The sequence below is a fragment of the Stenella coeruleoalba genome (assembly GCF_951394435.1).
Source record: "Stenella coeruleoalba genome assembly, chromosome: 8".
Lineage (NCBI taxonomy): Eukaryota > Metazoa > Chordata > Mammalia > Artiodactyla > Delphinidae > Stenella > Stenella coeruleoalba.
This window is the reverse complement of record NC_137154.1, coordinates 30,303,895-30,323,563: the sequence shown is the minus strand read 5'-3', so window position 1 is coordinate 30,323,563 and position 19,669 is coordinate 30,303,895. Positions and strand designations below refer to the sequence as shown.

At 42.0% G+C, this 19,669-nt stretch overlaps 1 protein-coding gene across 1 annotated transcript in view; it reads right to left on the bottom strand.

The window, feature by feature from the left end:
• Nucleotides 1-11,031, bottom strand: part of LGR4 (leucine rich repeat containing G protein-coupled receptor 4) — a 97,047-nt gene extending 86,016 nt beyond the window's left edge. The window contains exon 1 of the mRNA XM_079929430.1: nucleotides 10,332-11,031. Coding sequence (XP_079785556.1) covers nucleotides 10,332-10,516 — 185 coding nt within the window. The 5' untranslated portion in view covers nucleotides 10,517-11,031. The remainder of the gene's footprint in view (nucleotides 1-10,331) is intronic.
• Between the last annotated feature and the right edge of the window lie 8,638 nt (nucleotides 11,032-19,669).

Genomic DNA, 19,669 nt, shown 5'->3' with positions numbered 1-19,669 from the left:
TCCCTTCTCCTTCTGGAATGCCACCTCAGCCAGGGTGGTGCCAAGGGCAAATTCCTTTAATGCAGAAAAAGACCTGAAGAAAAACAGCAGTTGATTTACCCCTCTGTTCCACGTTCTTGGCCCTCTCCTGCCACACCTGCTGACAAGCCTCCACACTGTGGATTCAGATGCCACAAAGCAAAGCCGTTAATGCTAGCTGAACTGAAACCAAGTCCCCAGTAGAAGCTGGTGCTACGCAACAGAAGCCTTAAAGGTCAGTGTGGCAGGGCTTGGCTAGCATGAGAATGATCAACTGACCTCCTTCTGCAGACTGAAAGGAAGATAAACACAAAGGCAGACAGTCCTAAAGGTACGTTTTATCGGGAATCAAGCATCCTTGTCCCCAACTTGTGTATCCATCAAACACATGCCACATATCAAACTTGGGAGCACAGCCTCGAAACGTCCTGCATACACACACACACACACACACACACACACACACACACACACACACACACAAATTCCCTTTGGTGAAATAACTGATCAAGCAGGAAACCCCACCATGGAAGCAGGTCATACAAACTTAATTCAAATTGATATTAGAAACTGGCTTATCCAAAACACGAGATTTCCTTTCCACAGAATGTAATAGGGCTTTGGAAAACACAGTCTGATTGCTAACAGCAGGGCCTGTGGTTAGCACACAAACTTGCCAACCTACCATGAAGGATGAAGCCTTCTGCTGCATGCCCTCACAACCCCAGACTGTTTGCAAAGGGCAGGAATGAAATATTCCATATGTTTTCTTTGTCAGTGACATGGCTATTGAAAGCAAGGCCATGGTAGTCTCCCTGCTGAGGGACTGGGTCAAGCTATTCATGTGTAACCAGGCAGATGTCAAGATGGTAATGGGAAAAACATCTCAAACATTTTTTTTTTTTTTTTTTTAAAGAAAGAGACCCAGGGTAGAAAATGCACAACTGTATCTGAAACACTCAACCAATCTAAATAGGTCCTGAGCACTCTTGCATGTTAGCTGCTACTCCGAATTTACAATTCATTTTCAAATCAGAGCTGAATCAAAACCCAGAAAAGTTTTCAAGCATTCTGAGAAAGATTTAACTGTGCTTACCAAGAATGTCATATAACTTTTGAGAAATATGAAAGATTTTAAAGAAAGGATTTTAGTTCTAAAGTTACTTCAAGGATAATAAGCTTTTCTTTATCCACAAAACACAAGCATTGGTCTCAAATGTAAAGAAAATACACAGGTATCCAATAACCAGTATAATATCATTTTCAAAGTACTTGAAGCAAAAAGTTCTCCCATAATCTGCATATTGCTAGAAACAAGGTGATATGAAGAAACAAGAACTCAGCTAAATTGTCAAACCTGAGCTAATCTTATCCATCCCCAACATGGAAAGTGATGAGAAACCGTTGGGCACTCACTGGCATGAGGCTTCTTAAAGAGTTAAGCGTTGTCTCATGAAAATCCTCAGTGTTCCAAAGTCTGGAAGTAGAAAATTATTATCTAAAGATCACACTGACACTGTCTAAGGTCACGTGCCCGTTTGCTGTGAGGAGAAACAATGCGTTCCCCTATTAGGGGAGCGTCCTTCAACTTGACCAGCCATCTCAGGGAAGCAATGCCCAGTCAGAGACCAAGGCAAGAAAGCATGATTTCCTCCAAGCTCTCTCCTCTAGAGAAACTGTAACTCCCCACCACTAGGCTTTCTTGTTAGAAAGGGAGTAGCACCACCTGTAAGAAGGAATCTTGATAAAAACATATGCATTACTCTTTCTCCACCAGGATCTTTATGGTTTTCTGAATGAAAAGTCTACCAGATGAAGAGCCTTTTTTCCATTAGCACAAGGGCTCACTGTGAAGTCTCCAACAGGCTATAAACCTGATATACATTCAAAGAACCAGAGAAATAGAGTTTAGAATTTTAAATCTAAGTGACTTAAAGGGATAACACACATAGACAATTGCTTAGTCGCTCCCCAAAGAAATGAAAACATAATGTAATGGGTCCTTGCCACCACTCAAACAGGTCATGCTAAAGTTTCCTACATGTGACCCTTAAAGATAAAGTCAAGTGACCTCTTCTTGCAGATGGAAAAGACAATGTCCAAAGGGATTAAGTGATACCTTCAAGCGCACAGATTTAGGACCTCAGGGGTCTTGATTCCTTGGGCCACACTCTCAAAAATAAAACAACTTCTGAAGTCCTGTTCATAAAAATAGGTGCATAAAAAGAAGACTGGAGAGTAGATAGTGACATAAAAAGCTGGATTATGCGACCACGGACTCAAAATGACCTTGGAGAGAACAGAAGGCCAACAAGAAAAAATTTTCTTTCTTACAAAGTTAAGAAAACATTAAGATTTTAAGACAAACCCCACTAATCAAATGAGATGAACTAGCAGTAGCACAGAATGGATGAAAACTGGGATTATGATAAACTGCTAAGTATCAGTTAGTAAATCCATGTGTAATCTTTTAAAACATGATACTAAAATGTTAAATGCATTGAATACTCCTCTCTTAACTCTGATCAAATTGTATGAGAATTCTGTACATGCTTGATGTGAGATAAGGAGAGCCTGAAGAGGACCCAAGGGGCAATGATCAGATTCGGAAAATGCAAAAGCTGGATTTAGCGCCTAAAACAGAGAAGCGTGTGAACAGTCTTCAAGAACATTAAGGAACCTAAAGGTTAATCAACAGTATTTGCCTTCTCTCCCCTCACCTCCATAGGAGTTGCTAGACTTCGGGATAGAGTTCTTATGGTGTCAGTAAGGTATTCAAGACAGAGAATAGTGCCGATTCTCTGGAGATTCTCAGGCAAAAAAAGAAGCACCCTGAGATGGCTTCCACACACGGGAAGGGTGACAACGTAGATCGCAGTGGTGGCAACCACAGGTCTCCTCTCTCCTGAGAAAATCTAGTCTGCCAAGCCCTTCTTGTACTATCCATACTAGTCGTATATTTTCTCTAAGGGCCTCTTAGCATGAAGCTTACCCTGTAGGGAAATGGGAAAAAGCAGAAGTTAAACAGCATCATAGCCCAGTCCCCAGAGTTTTAGAGAGAAGACTGCCAACTCGGAAGCATACCTCCTACCCTGCACTTCCCAACAAGAAAACGTGAATAAGAGTGAGATTTCTAACGGCCATCTATCTACCTCCCTAGGAAAACAGCTCTAATCAAGCTCTTCAGGGGAGCCTGGAGGTCACCACTTGCATTCAGTTATGCTGCGGCTTATACTGAGAGCTCCACATGGGCAGTCAGAGCCCGGGCGGAGTGGGCAAGTGGGATCCCAAGCAATCCTAGGTGCATTCCTCAGCCATGCTTCCCACAGAGCCAAGGGAAAGGCGCCATCTCCCTGCCAAAGTTAGGTCACTCTACTCGGGAGGGGAAATTCCCCCAGAGAAAACTTTCAAAATGTACAGGGAACAGGGAAAATCTAACTCATGATTTTTCTGGATACCACGCTCTGAAATCTGATTCAAAGAGCAAAAATATTCTGTTGCCAGTGTGCACTGAGATTTTCATTCTTTTAATGGTCAATTTTATATGTAAAACTTTGTTTAAAAAAAGGGGGGGCTGCATTCTCCTAGTGTAAAAATAGAGGGGGGAAAAAACTAGCTCAAGGGGCTTACATAACTTTTTACTTATCTTGACTCGGAATACTTAAATACAAATGAAATATGAAGGATAAAGGGTCATTAGCTATCCCGTAATATATTAAATATGCTTTCCCCACACATGTTTTCTCACTAGCACAGACAACAGACCAGCCCGGGATCTAAACGTATACCCAGTTTTGGCCCAGCTGCCTCCCAAAATATCTATGGTTTACATTTCCTTACAAGGATATTCTTATATTCTTAATGGGCCAACGTGTTGCCACAGAGGCTTGGTTCAGTGCTTTTCCCATAAGATCTTTCATTACAGAAAAGCTAAGAGAACTACCAAAATATGTATTTTTTAAATGTTCATTTCTGAAGCCTACACTCTTAGATGGGCATTCCTGAACCCCAATCACTTGCATCTAAAATAAGAGATGCAAAATGCAAAATGACAATTCTTGCTGTAGACTTACTGCAGGGGCAGAGGGGGACCTGGCTGGCATGATTTTTTGACTATTAAAATATGTAACAGTATCAAAACGTGCTTTAGAGACTAAAAACAACCACCCATTCAGAGTTTTAACTGCCTGTACATGACACAGAATATTTCTATATTTCTACAAATATATATATATTTGTATATTTCTATACAAAGTTTAATAACAAATATTTGTCTATGGGTGGGTGAATCCAGAGTATACTACTACATAATTACATCTTGCCATTTAAAGGGGGTATTTGAGTAGTAACTTGCTCAAGTCTTTAGAAAGTTGAGATGTTACTAAATGTATATGAACTATAAAATCATTTCTAAACTCAATTTTGTACTCACCCAATTTCAGACAATAGAGCCGATACCCAGCCTACAGTTTGTTCACCAAGTGTTGAGACACAAAAGAAATGTCTAGAAAGGCAGACAAATTAGTCATTGTGTAAGAGTACTGATTTGCTAAATGCCCTAGTTTTTTTTCTTCACTGACAGAATTTAAAACTAAAGCATTTTATTATCCTCAACGAATCTTTCGAAAAACTACACTTCACTGAACAAAATTGGGGACAAAGTTATCCGTGTCCTTGTATATACAGGAAAACAAGCTTTGGGCATTGCCCAAAACTTGAAGGCTTCAGGAGGCAATTAAAGAGCAATCTAGATAATACATTTCTAAAGACAAAACCATGAACTCTCATTTAAAAATAATTAAAAGCAAAGCTGTCTGATCAAGTTACATTAGTTACGTTTCTCAGAGTTTAAGGCACATTGGGCAGGGTTTAACCTGTAACCCAGGTATACTGATAAATATTGTGCTTTTATGGAAACTTCTATCTTTTTTATAGAGAAAAAGTGGGAAACGGTCTTAGAAAAATTTCAATGAGTCACTAAAGGATTCTTACAACTTCACTTGCTTGATAGTCTACACAGATTCAGAGAGATTCAAAGCAATGAGAGCCATTAGTCACCAATATGCATTATTTCCTGACAAGAAAAATGGAAATAAAAGGATAAGCACAACCAAGGAGACCAAAAACCAAAATCCAAACTTGCAGGCTGTCAGTGCTTTCCGCCATTATAAAGATGACTAAAATAAGAATTTGAGAGATAACCTGACAGAGGCCAAGAAAACGCCCAAACTTGCCTGGATCCACCTACTAGTACAGAACTTTGATCTTCCCTAAGAGATTAAGTTGTCAAATGTTACCTTACGATTCACGTAAGAGCCAAGTGCCTGGACATTAAATGCTTGTGATACCATAACTGTCATTAGCATTTAGCTGGACTGAAAATCATAAAATATTAGTGGTTACCACAAGCCTTCAGGAGCCTCGAATGAGAATCACTGGTTTAAATCCTGGGTAGAGCTCAGACCACACCCAGCACATTGTTGCCTTCTGAGGCAGGTTCCCCATGCATACATTCCAGTAGAGGTGGACAACTGGGGAAGTTTCCTGGGTCAGGGAGGGATTTCAGGATTGAGACACCTACACTATACTTAACACAACACAGAGGATGGGACAAACGTATGGGGAAAAAAATCGAATTAAACAGAAAGAAAACTTTTGGCAATAAGACTTGTTTACTTCCTTGTTCTCAGGTGAAGAAGCCAAGGCCCTGAAGGGTTAAGTGTGTCACCACCTCAAGGTCACTCGTGTGATTTATTGACAGATCTGGAAACCAGCTCTCCATATTCCCAGCAGAATGCTCTTTCTTCTCTTGTTTAAAGAGAACCCAGCAGTTCACTAGTTTGTAAAATAAACGACCTGTACCTAAAGATGTTCATATATTGGCCTTGTTTAGAACAAAGTTCCCTGGTATATAACACAAATACTTCTCTAGAAAGACACACCGCAGAAAATAAGCTAACAGTGAAATTTACAGACAGTAACTTACAGACATCAAAATATCAAAACTCGACCATCAAAAAAGGTATAAACATTTAGCCACTGATTACTGACCTGCCAGGGAATACAACTGACACTGGAGGAAATAAGAAAATACTTTCAAATAATACTATTAAAAGAAAGGTGCTTGGGGTCGTGAAAAAAAGTATACCTTAGGGAAGAATCTGAGATGATGCTTCCCAAAGAAGAAAAAGCAACAGATTATTTTTTAAAATCCTTCAAAGCCCCTCAGGTAACCATCAGTTCTATATAGAAAGCTTGCTAACCTGCCCGTGTACAAGATACACACACCGTGAAGGCTGCAGAGATTATGACTAATTATATGGAAGTGAGGACGTTGAGTAACTTTTTGTACAGTATCCAAATTACTGAAACAGAGTGATTTTAGTTTCCAAGTGTGAAGCCATACCAACAGGAAACAAGCGGGGCTATTCTACCCCAGCAAAGCGCCTTAGCTAGTCATGCATTCTGTAACAAGTCTCCATGGCAAATTTCCTAACACACACTTCTAAACACAAAGAACTCCTCCTCCAAGTGAGTGGCAATAAATAGGCTTGTGCAACTTCAACTAGATGGATATTCAGATACTTCTGGGATCTTTTCACGAGAGTAGTCGATCACTATCGTCACCTTGCCATCCTAAAATTGTGTAAGAATTATAAATCATAGAATGTCTGGAAGCTACAAGCAGCCTTACATAGAATCTAGTGAATCCAATGACTTCATTTTCCAAATGAAGAAACTGTCACCAAAAAAACAAACAAAAAAAAAAGGTAGAATGACTCGCCCAAGGCCACACAATTACTCAGGGGCATGGTGAGGGCTCAGACCTACCACCCTCTCCACAAAGCCACAGAAACAGCCTTTATAATCCTAAAACTATGCACCAGACATAACCTAGCATGCGGAAATTTGTAACCCCCGTCTACAAGTCTCAAATTTTGTGACAGTAACACACAAACCAGAGGACACACGTTCACTATCCCCTCCCCACCACCACCATGACTTCACCCCTTTCTCTCTCAATCAAGAATCTTGGAATGCAGGTGATTAAGAGGGACCTTATTGGCTCTAATGGGGAATAAACTTGAACCCTTCTGATTAAAAATACACTTCAGAATTTTAATACTAGTCGGAGTACTTCCTTTAAAACACCTCAGGGTGAAATGTGACAAGCCAGTGCACTGTGACACAGGATCAGGAACTGCCGCTGCAAAATATAAATAAGCACTACAGGTGCAGCAAACTCTGTGAACACGGGAATCCCATCAACAACACTGAGGATTACATCTGACTCTGCCCCCAGACTCAGATAAAGCAGCTTTCAGCAGGAAATAGACACTGTTAGGCTGAACAAGTTTAAACGAGCCTAAAGGAGAAAAAGCAGGTATCCTCTCTCTGGGTTCTCAGATCTGGACAAAAAGCTAAATGCTGAGAATGCGGAGTTTGGCAATCCCGCGTGGGAATGAGGGCTGAATTCCAAGCCCCAATCCTGCCCCTCAGTGTGGCCTTAAGTCCTTATTTATTCACTGAAGCATTAAGCGCTTCCTTTGTACCGGACTCTGGACTCCAAGTTGAGTAAAATAAAATCCCTGCTCTGTCAACGAGGAGTCCCAATGTGGGATGTGTACACACCTGAGTGAGGTGAAGGTAAGACACCACTGAGGAATGACAAGAAAATAACTTCGATTAATAATTAGTCTCATCTTTTTGACTTCTATTTTTGTGATTATCATTTTATGTATAACTAAACAGGCCTTGGTGCCCATGCTCCAGAAATTAGACATCAGTGGATCAAAGTTTGGGAACCATGGATCTAGTTCCTTGGTGTGTACCTGTGTTCCACCAAATCTGTGATGGGACAGCAAATCAGAAGTACTAGCAAAGAGACCTTGGGTGATTCCAAGGTGTCTTATAAGATCAACTGGAGTGGGCAGATCACAACACCCGCCCCTCTTCAACATGGCTTTTGAGATCACTGGTTTCCCAAAATGCAAATACACGGCCCTTGAAAGGCCCTTTACAAGGGCTCGTCATTATAACATATATTTTTATTTATTTATTTATTTGCGGTACGCGGGCCTGTCACTGCTGTAGCCTCTCCTGTTGCGGAGCACAGGCTCCGGACGTGCAGGCTCAGCGGCCATGGCTCACGGGCCCAGCCGCTCCGTGGCATGTGGGATCTTCCCGGACCAGGGCACGAACCCGTGTCCCCTGCATCGGCAGGCGGACTCTCAACCACTGCGCCACCAGGGAAGCCCTATAACATATACTTTTAAGGGTGAAATGAAGAGTATTCAAGTGAAATAAGGAGTTATCAGGAGGTACAACTACTCTACAGGTCACGAAGGGAAAAAGAAAATATAACACATTTGCCCACCACCACAGCTCAGAAAGTGCTATGATGATGCTAGTTTAGACAATCTGATCTGGACTGGTGCCAATTATTTATCTGTTTCCCAAGCCACGAACAGTCACTTATGTAAGGCTCAAGGTTGAGAATATAGCATTTCACTACCTTTGGTGAATTCTAAAGAAAGATGCCTGATGCTCTATAGCAAGGAGTGTGCTCTCATAAAAATAAAAATTTCTTTGTGGTTTTTAGGTACTAATGTAAAACAGCCCTCTTCCTTATAGGGCAAGTCTACACATTAAAACTCAAGGAATCTGCTAAACAAGGTCTTTTCAACTGGTCAAAATAGTAAAAGTATGCTTTTCTCTCTTGGACCTGAAAGAGGTTTCAGGGAAAGCCACCTCTCCTGAATGAATTCCCTAAAAGTATGAAGAGGTCTTGGGGAAAAAAAACAGCCCCTTCCCCTCTACCCAGTCTTCCTTCCCTTACTTCTCCCCACTCCCACACAAACTTTCCCACGTAGGGTACCTTTGTGGGCAAATTGCTTGTCACTGCAAAGTTAACTTTTTTTTACTGAAAAGTTAAATTTCACCATATTGAAGGAAAATGACTTCAAATGTGTAACTAAAACCTGAGACAAGGGGAAAAAAAAAAGAGAAGGGGGCTGGCGGCCAAAGAATGAGACAGGTTCCAAGTGACCACAAGACTCAAAAAAACCCCACTGGCAGAGGGCAAGTAGAACACCTCCCACCAGCCACCTGGAAACAGCACCGCTCTGGCCTGCACAGAAAGGATCTCTTCACGGGGTCTGTTATTCCTTTCACACTGTCTATTTCTAAGAGGTCCCTCTCAGCAGCTGTAAGGTAAAAGGAAATTCCCTTTACCCAAGGCCTCTCAGAATCCCTTCCTCTCTCAAACAGTTCTTTCACTGCCCTTGATTTAATCTGGCCGCACAGCACAGCAAGGCAGGACAGGAGCATACACCAAACCCTGCACGCAGTTACCCTATTCTTTCTCTACTGGTGCCATCTGCCAACACCACAGCCAACACCTATTTCAGAGTCTTCGTTTCTAAAGCGAATGTCTAAAGCTCTCCGTCCCCGTTTGTGGAGGGGGGTTTTGGAAGTCAGAACCATCTGAGTGACTTTCCCAACCTCAGGCAGCTCAAAAGAAAAGTTCTACTGGTTAAGGAACAGCAGAAAACTGCTCCCTTTTGGGACAGGCAGAGCTTATGCTCTGGAACTTTCATTTTCCTCCAATATCCTGTACTTCAGGTCAGCATTCCTTCTTTAAAAGGCCTTGCTGGGTAAAAGTATTTCACCCAGAGAAACCTGCAATTTCCCCCCCTCCCTTCTCCGTTGTTTTCGCCCGGTTTCCCTGCGAGCTCCAGAACCCCAGGCGTTTGCTGGTGAGTCCGGAGTGGAACTGGACTGAGGTGCCAGGTCGCTCCCACCCCTGCCCCCCGCCCCGGACAGGGCCAAATGGGAAGGCCATTCGCCCCGACTGCGGTACAGGTGTTTTCTTCTCCCCACATGCTGGAACCCAGGAGGCTCCAGGTGCTTCCCCACGAAAATTGCCTCGGTCTCAGACTCAGGCCAAGTTCTAGCCGCCCTCACCCCTGCCGCCTGCAAAACTCTTGCCAGCTGAGCAGGGGCTCGCGGGAGAAGAGAAAGTCGCGTGAAAAGGCTGCCTGGGGCAAGTGTTTCCAGATTCCTCCTTCCTCCTCGGCCCCACACGCACTTGGGAGTTGGGGGAGGGTGGTGGTGATCGTGCCCGAAAAGTCTGGGAAAAAGAGCTACACGGGTCTCGGACCCGGACTGGCAAAGCTTGTGAAGCTCGCGGCGCTGGAGCGGGGCAAGGAGGTGACGGCGCCCCCCTCCTCGGGACACTGGGGATGGAGTGGGATCTGCCACTGGCTCCGCCCCCCGGAACCCCCTCCGGCGCCCCCTCCGCCCGCACTCACAGCGCTTGGGTGAAGGCGCTGAGCCCCTCGGGCACGGCCGTCAGCCCCTTCCCGGAGCAGTCCACCCGACGGTCGCCGTCGCAGCTGCAGGGCGCCGCGCAGAGAGGCGGCGCCGCGCCGCTGGGCTCGGCCGAGCCGCGCAGCCCCAGGGCGAGGAAGCAGAGCAGCCCCAGCGGGCCCGGCATTGCTGCGGCCGCCTCCAGCGCCGGCCTCTCCCGCGGCGCCGCGCCTTCGGCGCGCCTCTGGCGCCCTCCGACGCCCCCCGCCGCCCTGGGCGGCAGGCCTGCGGGCTGGGCCGGGGGCTCTCCTCTCTCTGCAGTCGCGGGGGCTCGGCCCCTTCAACAGTCCGCGGCAGCAGCAGCGCAGGGACGCGGCGCTCCGGAGTTTCGCCCTACCCGCTGCTCCATGGAAGCGCAGAGGCAGCCCCGTTCCTCCAGCGGCTCAGGCCAGCCGGCCGGGCCGGGCGCAGCTGCAGGGGCCGCTCTCTGCCATCGCACCCGCCTCCCGGTCCCCGGCCTCCCGCCGCAGCCGCTCTTCAAGGTTGCGGAGCGCAGCCTTCAGCCATGCCGGCCCCTCGCCACAGCCCCCCGCCCGGCTCTCGCACAAACACCCGGGCTCTTTCTCGCTCTCTCGCAGCCGCAGCTCAATCTCCTCCCGTCCTTTTCCCTTCTAGGGTTGCATGCTCGGGTTCCCAAGCCCCCAGTCGCTGGGTTATGCAAATCACTTAGGTACATGCAAAACTAACCCGTCTCCTGGAGCGCCATTGGCCGGGGGAGGTCTCGAGCTCATTACTATGCAAAGAGAGGAGCCGCCATTGGCCGAGAGTGGGACCAGAGGGGCGTGGTAATCGGGCGTGAGTGACAAGGTGGTGGTGATGGTGGTGGTTCGCGGCAAAAATCCCTGCCTTGGCTCGATTTGCGTGGCAGGTTGTGGATCGAAGGTGGAAGCATCCGAAGACTTAGAATCTGGGTTTTCCCTCCCCCACTCGTCGTCTTCTCTCTGCAGAAATTGGATCTCCTAAATTGGATGACCTGAAAAGTAGAACTTGCCTCCAGCATTCAGTTAAGTTTCAAATGACTCTCCACTGTTCCAAATGGCGAGGACTTTGGGAGCTGTGCAAATGGAAGAAAGATTTTGAAGAGGAGAGAAAAGGTTTCTCTTAATCTGACATAAATATTTGAGTTTTAGCTATATACTAAATTAAAACTGTGTACCCCCCATCCCCCAAGCGCCTCTCACTTCAACTGACATCTTTATATCTACCTTGATATGCACTTGATAGCTAAGTCTTAGCAATTAGCCATCCACCATACAGAGTTTTGGTGACCGCAACTCAGATCGCTTTCTCATCTACTTTAAAATCCTAGAACACAGGAATCTTGTTAGGGTCAAAGGAGGTGATGTTTCTGAACACTGGGCAATTTCTCCAGACAGCTTTTGCTGTCATTTGAGTTCTAGGTAACTACCCTTGAGAAGCCAGCAGCAACTTTAGTGTTAGGTAATTATCAGCATTCCTTCCTCTTCTGGACTTTTGTGGCTTAATAGACCCCACGTTATTGTTATCATTGTTTGTACCAAATACTGCTTTATGGGCACCTCCTTTCTTGCTTTCCACTGTGCCTTTGGGTTATTTTACTCTATTTTGAAGACATTGCCACGAATACTTTAAATTAAGGCAGGCTGGGTTAAAAATGTCACTGTTATCAAGTTGATTACTCATGTCATGTAAGTAAAATTAAAGAAAATGGAAATAAGTTGATGCAGACCCAAGGAGTTTAAAATGAAAATTTTCCATCATATTTACATTCAGGAGTTTATTTTAAAAATAATGCCCAGTTGGGCACATGACTAACATACAATAAATTTATCCACACGCTTGAGAGTCAAATAAATACAGATATGCCTTGACTTTAAGTTTTAGGAATGACCTATTTGCTCTAATTGTAGGTTCGAAAGAGAAATTAAAGGTAGGTGGACAACCCTACCTTTTATAGATAAGAAATCTGAAGCTTGCAGATGCTGTGCTCTGCCCAAGATCATCACAGAACAGCTCCTGGGCTCCTGGTTCCTTGTATGTTGCCCTTGGAGGCTTCCCTAAATTGGTTTCCATTGTCTAAATCGTTTCCATTATTTTCTAGCAACTCTCATGAGCAAGTGAAGAGCAAATTGTTAATTTCATTTCTTTATTTGATTCCTTTAATGTCTCTCTTTCGTAACAACACTGGAAGATGACAGAATTTCTCTTGCCAAGGTATCACTATCTTCTGTTTTTTTTATAACAATTATATATTATACTGATTGACTTTAATTTGTCCAAATAATTCATTTCCTTTCTTTTAAAGTAGTGGTTTTTAAACTTTAGTTAGCATAAGAATCACATGCAAAGCTTGATTAAAACTGCAAAGTGTCTTAAAAGCCTTAGAGCCTCGAAATCAGCATTTTGATACATGTCAAGTGAAAGTGAGACAGGTGGTCCTTGAACCACACTTCGAGAACTTTATTCTTTGCTTCCAAGGAATAAGATCTTAGGGCTGGCAACTTAGATGAAAGGAGAGATTTGGATTGTGGAAAAAGGAGAGATGTAGATTTTATTGCAGAATAAATTCCTATTATCTAGGAGATGAAGAAGGTAAGAAAGGAGGATTCAAATTGGCAGCTTGTCCAAGATGACAAAATATCAGGAACAAAGGACTTGGGCAGAGAAAAAAAGAGGTAAGATATGCTAAAGTTTTAGTATTTCTGGTAGTTGCTACATTATATATGTTTTGCTTTAAAGAAAAACTAGCCAATTAGTCTTCACTTCTTGGATAAGATGCCCCAAGAGAGGAAAAAAAACGCTGATTTTTAAGATACTATCCCAGACAACTAGAGAAAAATGATCAGCTCTTACATAACCCTTAAGGACCTAGAAAGATATCTGGATGAACCAAAATTTGATGGCAAACAAGTAATAAACTTAGTAGAGACTCTGCCTCCAGACTGGTTCCTCCTTCTAGTTTTTCATGGCCATGGATGAGTAAATGGATAGCATCCACAGGCTGGATAAGAGGAAGCGGAGCCTAGCTACAGTGCCTCTGCATTGCAGGGTACTTTTGGGCAACAAAGGAGGCACACCCTTCGAGTGATGTTCACCTTGGGGCTTTTGTGCAAAGGGCACAGGGCATGTTGACTCATGGACAAGCTGGATTTTGTCCAACTCACACCCTCACCCAGACATTCTTATAAATATAGAGCCTACACAAGTGTATGAAGAAGCCATACCTGCAAGCTGCTCCATTAAGGAAACAAAACCTGGGAGATCGTGAAGTTTCTTCAGTAGTGCTGTAATAACTGGATTATAAGTCCTCGAATGTACAGAATTTCACCTTTTATAAAGTAACTCCAATTTACAATAGAACAAAAATCTGAGTTCACGGCAATCAGCTTAAGAAATAGAATGTTACAAATGTAGTTGAAGTTCCCTTTGTACCTCTCCCCAATCATATTCCTTTCCTTCTTTCTCTCTCTGGGAAGTAAGACCTTTCCTAAACTCCATAATTAATGCCCGTGCATATTTTCATGCTTTTTGTATGGGTGCATCCCTAAACAATATATATTATTGTTTTGCATATATAAAGAATATCAATCTGTATTCTTTTGCAACTTGGTTTCTTCATTCAGCCTGTGAGCTTTATCCATGTTCATGAAATATGTACTATTGTTAATTCATTTTCCTTACTACCTAGTATTCTGTTTAAAGAATATACTCAGTATTTATCCATTCTATGAATATGAAACTTATTTGTATTTTTTCTAATAACGCTATCATGAATATTCTTGTACATGTCTCCCTTATATATGCCAAGAGATTCTCTAAAAGGTATTTCCTTTATACACGTGTGTGTGTATGTCTAGGAGTGGAATGGCCAGGTCATAGACTATGTGCACTCACTGCTATTGGATGTCAAATTGCTTTCAAAAGCGACTGTACTTATTTGTGCTTCCTTCAGCAGAAAATAAGAAACCCCATTACCCTACATCCTACCAATACCAATATTGTGAGACTTAAATATTTGTGAATCTGATGCACCTGGAATGAAATCAAAGTGTAGTTGAAATTTGAATTTCCCTGATTACAACTGCATATTCTCATGTATTTACTGGGCATTTAGTGTGCTCTTCTATGCATTGCCTATTCATTTCCTCTGCCTGTTTGTTTTCTGTTGGGTTGTTTATATTTGTTTTTCTTGTTTAGGGCCAGATAGTAAAATTTGGAGTTTTGTGGACCACGGACCACATGGTCTCTGTCATAACTATTCAACTCTGCCATTGTAGCAAGAAATAAATGATACATAAACAAATAGATGTGGCTGTGTTCCAATAAAACTTTTTTGGCAAAAACACATGTTGGACTAGTTCTGGCCCGTGGGCCATATAGTTTCCCACCCGTTTTATAGGTGCTAATCCTTTATTGAAATCTAATTATTCTTTGAAAACCATTTGTAGGATTATGTAAAATTCAGAAAGACATGCCTCAAAGGTAACCATCTTTCCTTGCATGTTGACATCAAGCACTTTTAAACTTCTGGTCTCCATGGTGAGCTCATGCTGAAGATTATACTGCAGAATAAGCCCCAAAGAATCTGTTGCAAGCTTAAACACGCCTCTCTTTCTAGAATGAATGGTGTCGAAGTTATCCTGGGCACTTAGGGTTTATCATACCTCCCATCCAAAGACACCCCAAATATTTGACCTGATGCAATCACACGACCGGTGAATAATAGCTATTGAGTTTATGAAAGCATCCTTGCCAAACCCGCCACCTCAAGTTAGAAGCCATATACATATATTAAAAATACGTATGTATCTATATATATACATACATATATATGGGTATTTGTATGTACATATACATACATAAACATTTCAAAACATAATAGGTTCAGGAAATAAAGAAAGAATATCAAGTCTATTCCCTATCCATCAGACATCTGATATGTATCTACTCTAGCAACTGAGTCCTCAAGATAAATGCTCTTGTTTCTGTGCTCTGATGCCTCCACATTTGCATCTGGGGCTTTGGGCTGGAGGAGCTCCCACACTGGGCCCAGAGGCTTGCAGTTAGTGTTTCACTCACTTGTCCTTTCCTTCTGACTCTCAGTGTCTGTACAGTGGTCCTATTTTGCACAGGAGATAGCATCTATTTTTTAGGGATAATTTAACATAACAATGATTATTTTGAAGCACACAAAAAAATAACAATATGAAGTTGTTGAAAAACTAAAAATATCTTTTTAAGCTACACAAGTGGTCAAGTTTGGGCTTCTGGGCCCTCTTTCCTCTGCCATCTGTGTAGAACTGATGGACCTTTGGGATGTGAGGACTGACAGTGAGGCTTCTGGTGTGACTGACTGAAGGCCATTCTTTTTTTTTTTTTTTCTCTTTCTCTTTCTTCTTTTTTTCTCTTTTCTGAAGGCCATTCTTAAAGCCAGACCTTTTCAAAACATGATCCAAAATTTCTTAGTTTCCTGACCTGGTCAAATATCCTGTGGTCAGATGTCCTTTTCAGTACTTCTGAAGACCCATATTGACCCCAAACTTCAAAACATTAGGACAAATACCAGAAATATTTTCCTACACATAATATTCCTAATACATATTCCTAATCCTTTCTAAATCTGATTTTATTTTCCCAATCTTTCCATTTCAAATCTAACCCAAGAAGAGAATGAGACTCAAAGGAACAATTTCTGAATTACAGAACCGCACATGGATCCCAAGGTCTGAGTGCATAAACTACTGGTGAGAAACAGAATGAGGCAAAAAATTAAATGAGCGTTAAAGTAACCAGGTGTTGTAATAGAAAAGTAAAGGGAGAAAAATCAGAATAGAAAACTGGAAAGATTATCACCTAGTCATGCTGAGAATTTGTTAGGGCCAAAGTATTAACACAGAGTTCAGTCATAGAATTTGGTTCCTTTTCACTCCCTCAGAATTCCAAATAGAACTTTAAACATTTTGGAAAGACCTTAGCATGAGACAATTATTCCAAAGAACTACAGGCAAAGTCTGGGCATCCCATAAAAGACGTGTATAGAAAACCAACACTTGGGGTGGGAGTCTGCAGTGGGGTTGAGGGTAGTTCTGCTGCTGAAGTGTCCTGGAAAGCTCTCTTTGTCTACAAGAATATACGTGGAAAGAAATCTAGAAAAGCAGGCAATAAGAGATTTTAGACTCAAGGAGAAACTGTGGGAGGATGTGGAGAGAATACTTTACATTCTGTGGGTTGTCTTTCTTTTCCTGACCTGGACACCTAATGCTGTCTCAAAAAAGACCTCTTGGGTAAACACCTCTTAGGTGATTCTCTTTCTTTTTGTCTAATGACAGCTGCTATGACTCTTCGAAATAAGAGGAGTGGCAATCAGAATGAAAAATTTAAAAATCCCAAGGTTTTTGAAAATGTCTTTAAAATCATTTCAAACATAAAAAATTCTGAGGCAATGCTCTAAAAATTCAGGCAATCTACCAACCATCTGTAATTTTCAAGATTACCTTGGAGAAGGGCAAAGTAAGGAAAGGTCTGGAGACTGGATCAATGGCACTGGATGTTAAGGTGATGCCAAAAATGCTTTCTTGGGGTCTGGTTGACAAAATCTGGTACTAGTTATTAAACTCTTTTTTTTTTTCTTTTTTGCCTCAGGTTAGTGTTAAAATATATGAATTCAGTTTATAGAACATTATGAGGAAAGTTTAAAAAAAATTCAATATGAAAGAGAAAATAGAGGACCTTGAGATATTAGGGAAACACATTATAGTAACTTTGCCAGTTTCTCCTTTTATTCCAAAATAACACAAACTTGTCAAGCTTTTCAACATTTTTTGGGGGGGATTTTTTTTTCAAGGAATAGTTACCATGCACCTAGGCCTCACAACTTACTCTGCTGGGGACTGAACAGTTTAGATTTATGCAGGTCAGTCCACAGGTAAATCACTTGGAAAAGATTTTTTTTTAATATTTATTTATTTATTTGGCTGTGCCAGGTCTTAGCTATGGCATACTGGATCTTCCTTTAGTTGTGGCACACAGGCTCTTAGTTGCGGCATGTGGGATCTAGTTCCCTGACCAGGGAGCAAACCCGGGCTCCCTGCATTGGAAGCAAGGAGTCTCAACTGCTGGACCACGAGGGAAGTCATTGGAGAAGATTTTAAACATAGAAATTCCACCTCCATTGATTCTGATACAGTAGGTCTGAGATGGGGCCTGGGATTCTCCATATTTAAAAAGTTCCTGATTCTGATGTAATCAGCAGGATTGTTGGTCAGTTAATCTCCCTGCAGTCAGAGATCTGAGAGGTGCATTTTGTTGTCAGCCTCTGACTATAAGGTATGATTTGGAGTCTCTCCTGTCAGGCAGCTTACAATTCAATTTAACTTACAGAATTAAGAAATTTAGGCTTAAAAAGGACCTTAAGGCTTGTTCAATCACCTGCCTAAGGCTTAAGAATGTTCAACAGCATCTCTGCTTCTTTTGGATACAGCTACCGTCAGCTCATTCACACTCCCATTGGTAGTGGCAGTTCCAGCTGTTAGAAAGTTCTGCCTTATGCTGTGCCAAACTTTCTTCTTGATACTTTTGAAATCCTCAGAAACAGAAGGAACTTTGGAGATCATAGGTTAAATCTCATTTACCAGAGAGAAATCAGACCCACAGAGGATAACTAAATTACCAAAGGCAACATACTGAGTCACTGGCAGAACTGGAGCTAATGTCTAGGTCAGTTGCTCTTTCCACTCTATACTTGGTTTAATATGTATTTTTAATTTTCATGGAAAAGAGAACATTTAAAAAAAAAAAAAACAAATTTAGTGTCATAGAAAGCCAGTTAATCTCAGTACCTCAGTTTTTGATTTATTTAAAGGAACTTACCGTGTCCCCTCTGAAACGACTTTTCTCTTGATCAAACATCCAGTTTGAATTTGGGTGAAGATAACTGAAAGATGTAAAGACAAAAATAATTTCCAGTCAACTTAAGTTGTTCATACTTAGTAGAAGGGCCAAAATAATACTAAATCAGTTATCCTCCCCTCCCTCCCCAAAACCTATATACTGAATGGTAGATATTCTTGTAATTTGGTAATTTATATAGGTTTGTTTTGTTTTCTTTTAGAATGTGTTTGGAAATTTTTCTTTCCACTTTTACAAAGGTTTGAACTTCATAAAATACATTGAAATATTACTTTGGGGCTTTAAAGAAAAGATTGGGTACATTTTAAAACTTAGGCCTGATCTTTAATTAGCAAGAACTACTAGGAAATTCTAAAGTAGAATCAACAGCACTTTGGTGCCACCTGGTGGTAAAATATAAAAAGGTAGGAGAAAAAGGTTATACACAGTTTAAGAAATCTGTGAGGTTCTAGTTAAAGAAGAAGGTGGGGATAAAAGGGGGTGTGTGCATGTTATTGACTCCTTCCTTAATCAGTTTTAAAAGAAAAATGTTCATATTATAAAATGACACATTTAGATTAAAAAATTCCAATTCTGTCAATATTTGCAAATTTTAAGAATTTTTAAGTGTTTTAAAAATTTGTGTTGTTTCCAACCACTGTTTACAAAATTATTTACATGTTTACACTTTTATTGGGCTACAAGGACACCACAATTTCTAGGTTTTAACTTCCATCTCAGTTGCTACTCCTAACTGCTTCCCCCCTTAGAAGCGCTCACACCATGGGAGATCAGTAAATCTGGGAAGAAGGAAGAGGCATTTTTGTCTCACCTCTGCCCTTCTAGGGATGGGGTCTAGGGAGTGAGCAAGCTCTGCCCCTGAGGAATGGAGATGATGAGAACTCAGTCATGGTCCAGATGAAGAGGGTCAATATGGCTAATTTGAGGAAGGACGTTTTCTTCTTAAGCCTAAGGTATGTATGCCTGACCCATCTTTAACAGAAAGTGAGCTCCAGGGGGCAAGGGCTTCGTTTCTGTTCTCTCCTGCACCCCTACCCTCTAAAACGTGACTGGCACAGAGTAGATAATCAATAAATACTCGGAGTATGAATGAATAAATAATAAAGGTGGTATTTTGGCCCCCATCTGCCAACTCATTTATTTCCTGCCATATTCAGAAACATAGTGGGGAAGAGAAACTATTTATTGGGCCCTGTCCATACCCCAACTCCCCAGATAGTCACATAGATGACTTCTTCAATTCATACCATTCAGGTTTCTGTTCAAATGTCATCTCCTCAGAGAGGCCTTTCCTGTCCTCACTCTCTAAAATAGCATCATTGTGTTCTTTCATATCGTTCTCTCAACAAGTATGGATCGTCTGCCATGTGCCAGGCACTGTTCTCAGCTCTGG